Genomic DNA, 10103 nt, shown 5'->3' with positions numbered 1-10103 from the left:
AAACTGGTCAGAGCAAAATTTCTTTAATGTGCAAAAACAATATATTTCATTCTCAAAAAAAGAAAAAAAAAGGAAATTTTCACTCTTGTATACTTCATTACTTGCATACAAATGTCATAAAAGTCATGCATGAAGTGTTGTTTTTTTCTTAAGTTAAATGACAGCACATCTGAATCACTAATAAATAAGTTCCTTCATTAACTTAGGGCAGTAATAGTTGCAAACTTTCCAATATCAAAAACAAATACCAATTCAGCGCTGGAAAAAACAACTTGATGACAAACTAAACAAGTCCTCATGAACACAATAAGACTAAGAGAATGCAACCAGCTTACAGACCAGGTTGACAAATACAAACATTAATCAAGATATATACACGTATATATAAAGTTTTTTAGATTTTAAGCAAGATACAATTGGATGAAAACAGAAAGACTGTTTTTATCCGCCTGCTGCCTATGATACAAACATCAGAAGAGTAAATCTGCATCTGCATTCTAATTTACTGGTCATACCTTAAACCCGATCAATACAAATAGTTCAACAACATAAGCTGGGCACTTAAGTGTCATTAGAATAAAAGGAAATGCTCCAATAAGAAATGAAGTCCTTTACCACTGCTCATGATCTTCAGGCATGTTTTTTATCAAACCTTGAATGCGTCCCAAAATAATCTCATTGGTACTGTGGCAGTCATTCACACTGTAGGGAGGCTGAATTGTCAAAGCACCCGAAATGGTCAACACTTCCTCATGACTCCCAGTCATTTCCACTGGAAGACGATTCTTCTCCAACCACGACTTCAGCCGGAGTTTTTTGGCTTTCACATCTTCATCAGATAATTTCAACTCATCTGTAGCATGAAACAATGCATCCAATTTCTCCTTGATACTGGGATTGCTCTCGGCCAGAATTGTGGTTTTGTTGACAGCATCTCTCAGAATAATGGACAGCTGAGTCCGTTCCTCCACAAACTGCACCAGCACAATGCTCTGAGAGACTGGATCGATGGTGTAAACCCACCCTTCATGCTCACTGCCATCACTTGTCACAACACTGACCTTCTTGTACACATACTGCATCCATTCCTCAGGGTCATGCACAAAAATAGGATGGGGAGCGGCTTCCTTCTCTTCTGGCATTCTGAAAGGTCACAGCAAGAATTGTTACACTACAGCCACCCAGATACACCTCGATGAATAAAGCTGCAGAAGTGTTCACAGTTCCCTGAAGTGGGCTGCTTTCTGAACCTGAACCAGGTCGAGTTCACAGGTTATGCAGATTGTCTGTGGTATGCTGACTCTTCCTTGCTCTGAACAAAAAAATAAATAAATAATAACATTCATAAATTACACTTTTACAGGTAGCAATAGTTATTTTTACACTAACACAAATTGTGACTGCAAAGTCCAATATCTGTGCTTGTTGTAAGAGCAGATAACATTGACTGCTTTTTTATCTACATAGAATTTTGAGGACTTCTATGTGTGTTTAGTAGTAAGAAGCATATTATTTCTATTGTTATCATTTTTGTTTATTCAGATATTTTGATTCCCAACAAAATTAAATAAGTCTCAGGTATGATTGTGTGTGTTTTGTGTGTGCGTCTGTCTTAGTGTCTGTCTGTGTTGTAAGATGAGCCATTCCTTTTTACAAGATAACTAAAGCCCATTATTTGAAAAGACTGAACACTTACATCAGTGAGGCCCTGATTCAGCACAATTATATGATGCAGAGCTGACTGACTAAAACTAAAAGGTCAAGCTGTAGTATGAATGACACAAACAAACAAAAAAGAAGACAAAGGAAATTGTAAATTATATCTTGGAAGGATTTCCTGCTGTTTCAGGGTGAGGAGGGTGTGTCTGGGGGGGGGGGGGGGGGGGGGGGGGGGGGGGGGGGTTGATAATATACAGTGGGCCAGTTGTAAATGTTATAAAGTCATAAATGGTAAATTGAATTTGAAAGGCAGTTTTGCGTAGGTTATGGACCCATTGGCAATCGCCCATCATGACACAAACTGTGGGCCAGTCGATGTTGGTAATGCAACCAAAAGAAGAAACAGTTCTGTCCTATTTTCTTTCAAACTACCCTGATTGTTTCAGGGACTTGAGGCAGCCCCCTGACTAGCTTCCCAACAGTCCAGTTCAGTTCAGTTACTCAAGGAGGCAACACTGCATTCGGACAAATCCATATATACGCTACACCACATCTGCAAGGCAGATGCCTGACCAGCAACATAACCTAATGCGCCAAGTCAGGCCTTGACAGGATCAGCAGAATGAAAAATTCCAGGATGTCACTGATTCACTTGAGTGATGCTGGACAGGGAGACTGATTACTGAGCCTCCTTATACAGGCCACTGCAATCTGAAATAGCACTTTTCACTATGCCTGCCTGAAGAAAGGTCCACAACCTAAAAGCATGCAATAGTGTAGAAGCTTGTGGGACATGAGATTGTAAAGGGCAATCAAACACTTTGGCAATATCTATAATGATGGCTTGTGTCTGGTTTCATGTTTCACATTGGTGATCAACAGCTTGTCAAATCCCCCGCTGTATTTTACAGGATCTGATCCTGTCAAAGAAATGCTGATCTGATCTCAGTGTGTTCAATAACTCATTCACCTTCTAGATCAGGATGTGGCTCATGAGCTTGGGACAAGATCTACATTCAGGATCTGGATACCATGAATACCGAATGCATAATACCAGCAAATATTTGTCAAATTATGCCACTTATGATCTTTTTTACTTCTTTTTTTTTACTTCTTGTGTAACCAAGTACAATCCAAGGCATGAATGCAATGTCATCGTAACCAGTACAGGAAACAGTTGTATCAATCCATCATTGGACGACAATGAACATATAAGATTGTTCGATTTTTCACTTTTACTAACCTAACATTTGATGAGGTATGTGGAAATTTTATAGTTCAGTTCTAGGGACTTTCATAAGCCTTGCAGCTTTTTTTTTTTTTTTTTTTTTTTTTTTTTTTCCAGTCTAGCAAAACATCGGTTGGAGTTGCCAGTGCACTTGCCAAGGAGCAATAGTAGTAATTTTTTATCATTCATCATATCATGTGAATTTACTAACAGACTAACAAATGTTTGGAATAATTTGCCACAAGATGTTGTCTCCACAGGAGAATACTTTTAAAAATTGTGTTGACACTTACTTTCAAAAATTATGATACAAAACTCATTTCAATATTCTTTAATAAAAGATTATAAAAAAAATTTCTCTATATATATTTATGGGGGCTCTCACTCAAGCAGGCAAATGGCCTTACAACCTAAAGGTCTCCATTTTGATAATGATATGATTTCAACTTGCTGATACTTTCTGTTCTAGGAGATTTTTAAAAGCATTAACAATAATGTCACACAGTCTAATGTGTAGTGATTTCTTTTTCCTGGAACGGTGAACAGGCCTGTTAGGCCTTCTACACCGCAAGAATCAAGTATCAAGTAAGTATCAAGTGACAACATTGTTCGCTCTCTTAACATGCAAAGGTAGTCCATTCCAATAAGGTGCAATTGTGTTGCTAAAACTTTTTTTTTTCTAATGTTAGCTCTTGAATATTTAATCACAGAATCACAGAAATGTTTGGCTATAGGCTAAAAGCCTTTTGCCCTCATAATCAGTGTCCATTTATGTGCTTTTGGATCACTTGTTGTGAACAGACCCTTGTTTAAATCTGGCATAGTGTATACTATATTTATCTACAGCTCAGTAAAGATTTAACTCTGTGGAAAATACATGGTTCTTAAACTTTTTGTCAATGTGATTTTTGAAGGCGTTTACCGATGGTGCATTGATGGTGTCATAGGAAAGGTTATTCCACAGATTTATGATACGGTTAGTAAAGAACTTGCGGAACTGGTTAGTTACGAAATTAGTTTTGTTTATTTTGAAGTTGTGCCCTCGAGTTTTATCGTAGTTAGCCATAGTAAACAATGAAGAGGTGGTGCAAGGATCATAAATATTGTGCATGATCTTATATACTTCAATGAGATCACCTCTTAATCTTCTAAACTCAAGGCTAGGCATATTAAAAACAGCCAGGCGCTCCTCATAACTAAGATCACGAGTACTATTAGTATTACTAGTTATACACTTGGTAAATCTGCATTGAACTCCTTCAATCATATTTATGTGCTTTTTAAGGTAAGGGCACCATACTGAGTTTCCATATTCAATAATGGGTCTAACCAGAGCTTTGAACAATGGAATCATAATTTCGGGAGATTTATTAGTCATAGTTCTCACAAGAAGACCAGAAATTTGATTTCCCTTTTTCACTATATTATTTATATGTGCCTCAAAGCTTAGTTCTGGGTCCATCGTGATCCCTAAATCTCTTTCCGCTGTTGTACTATCCATTGTTCGAGTTACCCCCTTTTCCTGTATCGTGTACTGATACTGTGGATTATTCTTTCCAAGGTGCAGAACTTTGCATTTCTCGCTGTTAAATTGCAACAGCCAAGTATTTGTCCATTTAACCAGATTATGTATACACATTTGCAAGTGATCGCTATCTTCTATATTTCGGATGGCAGAGTAAGCCTTGGTGTCGTCTGCAAAAATTTTTACTTTACAATCTACCTCACCAGGCATATCATTTATAAAGTATATGAACAAGGTTGGGCCAAGAACACTACCTTGTGGTACACCACTAGTTACCTTAACCTTTGATGATGAGATAACTGTTTGTCAGTGGCATTCCTTGTTATGTCAGTGAAAGGTTGGGTTTCTTTTGTTGTTGTTGTCTAATTTATCAATAATATTAAGTATTATAGAATATAGGACGAAGAAAAAAGGACGAATCTAAATCTTAATTTTGTAGTATCAAAGATGAAAAGCAAGGTGAATTCTGAGACATTTTATCCATCGGAGATAGTTGAGACTCACTTTCAGTTTCTCATCTTCAAAAGCAAACCTCAGAAACACGCTTTTGGCACACAAATATGCTTATACAATTAGTAACTGTGTATGTTTTTATTTTTGTTTTTTTATTTCATTTATCTCATAGCCTATTGGCACGACCGATAGATGAAAGACATTAATATTTCACACTACGGGTTGTCAGTATCTATGCTCAGATATTGTAGACAAACATAAATGGATAGGAATCAAAAAGTGTTCATGTATTTGGGTGAATACATTTTCCACCAGCGGGCGTACTTTTCGGAAGTAAATTCAGCTACTATGCGTATAGTTTTATTATTGATTCACGGTTGAAGTTTCAATTAAAATGAAAGAATATGTAAAATACATTACGTAAATATGTAATTACAGTTTCCTAGATATTTCAACACAGAATATACCCAGGTTCTTGATATTTAAAAAGATGTACCTTTTTATTTCGTTTGTTCTCAAATCCAAAATTGCACGTGATGAAAGATGGCTTCTTACGAGTGGTTTGTTGTTGCTTTTGCTGTACTTTCATTATTATGGTCATTATTGCTCGTGGGTGGGGGCAGATGAAAAGTGGTTTTGCAGTTGCAGAAATTGCACGTGTTGTCACTGTTTTCTTTTTTTTTCTTTTTTTCTTTCTGTAAATAGTCAACCAAGTCGATCTTCGTGGGGGCGTGTTTGGCATGCACAATTGCAGACGATAAAATGAGCATGAAAATGCATCATGAGCATGATCAGGCTCACTTTTTCCATCACTTCCAAAAGATTATGATTTGTTACTGTGTTGAGGGTCAGATGTAAAGGCAAACTGATATGGAATCGCAACGTGTGTACGGAGCTCAAGGAACCGGTAACTGTTAAATTTTCATTTTGACACATGTGACAGTGTGCATTTCACACTGGAGAGTTAAAATGATCAGTACAACACCACAGACGACCACTCACCTGTCACTGGGTCTGAGTTTGAGAGTAAGAATGGGCATCTGTTTTTGTTAAAGCTACAGTTATCATACATTACAAAATATATCTGCATTTAAACTCAGTATGGTTATAAACGTGTAATTTACTAAGTTGTTTCTTCTGTTGTGTGTATGTTCTGAGTGTGTGTAATATAAGTGCATGTCTGTTCAAGTATTACATATTCTGTGTTGGTAAGACAGTGTATTTCTCTATGTGTCGGTGTTTGCATGAATGGTTGCAGGTGTGTACACATGTATCCATTTGTGTTCATGTCTTTGCTATTTTCCTTTCTTTAAAACAAAAATTTATTTTTTTAAATTCCATTGCAATATTTTGTTCCAAGGTACTCAAGCAAGAGGAACTATGAACTGGAAAGGCAAAAAGAGGCACTGCAGCCACAACCAACAACATCCCATCCGCTGAAAGGAATTACTGTATGTAAACCTTTTGTATTTAAAAGTATTGTTGTTGTTGTTGTTTTTTTATCAGTTATGATCATGTTTCTAGACATCAGCGTTAATGATTTCTTACTACAAAAGCACCTTTGAAAGTAAAAGTGAAAGAAGTAGTAGTAGGACTAGAGAGTGACAGTGCATCAGCTCTGTCCACCCTCTAAAGGGTGCATGTCTGTACCACCTGTCACGTTCATGCACATATAGACTCATATAGACTCATACTTTGTGAAATGAAAACAACACAGCTCGTGTGTTAAAAAAATGTATGATCCTCAAAAGTTGGACAAATAAAACAGTAGCAGCTAAGCAGTCTTATTCTACATTTCTGTCTGACTGACTCTGTGCAAACAGGCATGCTCAGAATGCTAAGCCTGTTGGGAAGGGAATAATTAATTTGGGCATACTTTCATAACTATTTTTTAATGATGGACACAACACCACCTTCCATGTCTGCCAGGTGGCAAACATGGATTCATTCAAATGTTCATTGTAAATCTGATGTCTCCATGATCCATCTTCAGGAATATCTGTGCTGGGGAATAACTTTTCTTCTGTCTTCTATATTTTTGTTTCTGTAGTATTGTCTCTTCCTCTCTGCCTTCCAGTCCAGCAGACACTCTTCCTAGCCCATGCCCAAACCCCTCTACACTTAGTTTTTTAACTGTATATGTATTAATATTGAGCTAGGGTTTCTTATTCAATTGTGCTGTTCTGCGCCAAAAGGATGTGAACTTACTTCATTTGGTCAGCACCTTTTTATGTATGGATTTGATATTCAATAAGATAAGTCATGTTATAACTTGGTATGATTTGATTTATTTTGACAGACTGGTTGATTAATGTGTTTGCTTTTCTTCATCTTCTTTAAATTTCATTTTTTGTTCTATTAGGTCACAGAAATCAAACACACTGAGACCAAAGGAACACCAGCTCATGGGCCTAAAACAGTGACTCAGCAGGATTTTGTAGATCCTCTGAGTTCCGACCCCCTTGCCGCAGATGGCGCTATCAGTCTGGCCTTTGAGGGGGTTGACCCTCTTTCTCGATTTGCCGCTGAGGCAGAACCAGTCAACAAAGCCAGAAGTGACAGTGAGAAGGTAAAATGCTGAGAAAGGTGCAGTGTTTTTGCAGCGTGGGCATGCTACCAAGTGCCATTGATATCTTTAATTCGCTGAGCTGTCAGGATTTCTGAATAACATTTCTGCATGTTTTTAGTGGGATAAAAAGAAAAGTTTGTGAGTACAAGTTTAATTTTCCACTTTTGGCGGGGGAAATGTCATTGAATTTGTGAATTCATTGGATAACAAGGGAGGCAAGGCCTTCAAGACTTACTTGTGATACACTTTTTTTTTTTTAAATCTAATCGTTAAAATGTGTTCTGTATTTGTCATTATAAAGCTTCGGGTTAAAAGAAAAAGAAAAAAAAGGCAAATTCGAACCTCGCATGTTCGGATGAGAAGAAACTGTCTTATCCATTACACTGTCATGGCTCCTTAACTGACATTCAAAAATATAACATATAAACATGCTTTTTTTAAAGGGCGATAAATCGATTGCGGTATTTGCAGTGAGAATGCTCTTTAAATCATATTATTCTGGTGTATCTTGGGCATTCAAAAAATCTTTAAGGGCAATTAAAAATTCTTTTTAAGTCTGCGGTAAAGGAGACGCGGCTATCGCCGCAATCACACTGCAACATTTAGCCATTTTCTCTGGATCTAGATAGATTAGTTTAGTTACACCCGGCTGACATGGTCGATTCAATTTCTCTTTTATGTTCACTCTAGTTTTATAGTTTTAAAGTTGATATGAAAATTGAGTATTTTGTTAAACTAATAACATGTAGAGCCAAGTACAAGTACTTCTAAACGTCATATGAAGTGAAAAGGACTTCATTTTGAGAAAAGTCAAGACTGGAAATTTTTGCGTTTCATCTATTCAAGAGTATTAACTCTCATGGTTTATTATTTTCAACTGTGAATTCCGCCTGGCAGGTCAACAACTTGAAACATAATGGCGTCGTTCGCGAAGAATATGAGCACGCGCTTTGAATGTGTATAAACATGTGTACGCAATTGATTTTTGCCCATGACCTTCAGGGCTCAGCCAGTAGATCTATAAAGTCCACTCATCATATTGATTTTAGTATTTTCTGAAAAAGACCACTTGGGCGAATGAACATAGTGAAAGCCCTGTACACTGAGAGTAGAACACACAAGCTTTTTACGTATTGAGTATAATTTCAAAATGTAATGTTTAAGATGAGAAAAATCAGTTTAAAGCAAATTAAGGCCCCTAGCATTAATTACAGATTAACTTCCCTTTTTTTCTATCTGCACCAAAGACATGCAGAATAAATATAACTTCCATGCTTAGCAAAAGAAGTTCCTGTTTGAACAAAAAATGATAAAAATGACTGCTCTTGTTGTTGTGTCAGAATATCAGATCAAAGTGCCAAGTTTAGAGAATAAAAAAAATATAAATATAACAGTAAATTCAGTTTGCATATAATTTGGCTTTTTTTTTTTTTAATTTTTGTGCCCATCCCAGAGGTGAAATATTGTTTTAAACAGGATGACTGGAAAGAACTGAATTTTTCCTATTTTTATGCCAAATTTGCAGAGAAAATGGCAATGTTAAAGTTTACCATGAACACACGGACACACAGACACACACACACACAAACACACACACAAACACACAGACAACCGAACACTGGGTTAAAACATACTCACTTTGTTTACACAAGTGAGTCAAAAAAGTAGAACACTGCAACCCAGTATTGGCTGAAATTTGATCTCAATAGCTGTGATCTCTAATGAATGTCAAACACACACATAGACATGCACACACACACACACACACACACACATACACACACACATACATCCCCAGAAAAGAAAAAGATAAGGCGTGTAGTGGTGGCCTGGTACATTAAATTTGTACCAGCTAAACACGGTCAAAGTTGGGTCACTTTTCACCGTGGATGGATCATATGACTGAGTGACTCTGTTAGGTCTGACTGAGTGACTGTTAGGAACTCTATAGTTCAGATTGTACTGATTTGGAATTCAGTATTAGCATGCATGATTACAGAAACAATACAAGGTGAACTTTTTCAGGTTTTTTTTTTTTTTTTTAGTTCATCAAAGCATAAGTTTATGGTTTATTTTATCAAATGCTATTTCATAATTGGGAGAATTAGCCACATAATTGACTATTTATAAGAAATATATTCCTGAAAGTATTAAACTTCACTGATGGAGTCTCCCGTCGGTCAGACGGATGAGTAGGCAGGCAGGCTTATCTGTCGGTGTGCATCCTCATATGGGAGAAGAGGCCGGTGCGCAGCACTTCCCACAGGTGTTGCAAGGGAAAACGTCTCCAGAAGTTGAGCCCTGCTTCCTTTGCTCACGCTTCTCCTTAATGGCCAGCGTTCTCTTGTTTTCAAACATCTTTATGCCACAAGAGCACAGCATCCTCCAGCGACAGCTTCCCAGGAAGCGATGTCTATGTCACAGGCTTTGAGGTTTGTCTTCAAGGTGTCCTTGAAGCGCTTGCAGGGTCTTCCAAGTTCACAGTGGCCTTCCTTCAGCTGGCCATACAAAAGCATCTTCGTCATGCGGTCTGTCATGCGGACAACGTGTCCTGTCCAGCGTAGCTGGCACTGGATCAGCAGGCTTTCGATGCTTGGCAGGACGCTCCTCTCTAGGACCTGGAGGTTGGAGACCCTGTCTTGCCACTTTATGCCAAGGATCTTTCGTAG

General features: G+C 37.5%; 2 protein-coding genes across 2 annotated transcripts in view; one reads left to right on the top strand and one right to left on the bottom strand.

Moving 5' to 3' along the window:
- Positions 1–7: 7 nt before the first annotated feature.
- On the bottom strand, positions 8–4988 carry LOC143291938 (gem-associated protein 6-like). The gene is made up of 2 exons (XM_076602082.1): positions 4917–4988; positions 8–1312 (listed from the first exon to the last, which is right to left on the bottom strand). Exon 2 carries the CDS (start codon positions 1140–1142, stop codon positions 612–614), a length of 531 nt encoding a protein of 176 aa, XP_076458197.1. The 5' UTR covers positions 1143–1312; positions 4917–4988; the 3' UTR covers positions 8–611.
- A 407-nt stretch (positions 4989–5395) lies between these two features.
- The window catches only part of LOC143292669 (VPS35 endosomal protein-sorting factor-like), a 36411-nt gene continuing 31703 nt past the window's right edge, over positions 5396–10103 (top strand). The window contains exons 1-3 of the mRNA XM_076603174.1: positions 5396–5425; positions 6226–6316; positions 7228–7434. Of these exons, the coding sequence (XP_076459289.1) occupies positions 5409–5425; positions 6226–6316; positions 7228–7434 (315 nt within the window). The 5' untranslated portion in view covers positions 5396–5408. The remainder of the gene's footprint in view (positions 5426–6225; positions 6317–7227; positions 7435–10103) is intronic.

The sequence above is a fragment of the Babylonia areolata genome, chromosome 18 (genome assembly GCF_041734735.1).
Source record: "Babylonia areolata isolate BAREFJ2019XMU chromosome 18, ASM4173473v1, whole genome shotgun sequence".
NCBI classification, from domain to species: Eukaryota; Metazoa; Mollusca; class Gastropoda; order Neogastropoda; family Buccinidae; genus Babylonia; species Babylonia areolata.
Note: the sequence above shows the minus strand (reverse complement) of the source record. Positions and strands in the feature narration are given on the sequence as shown.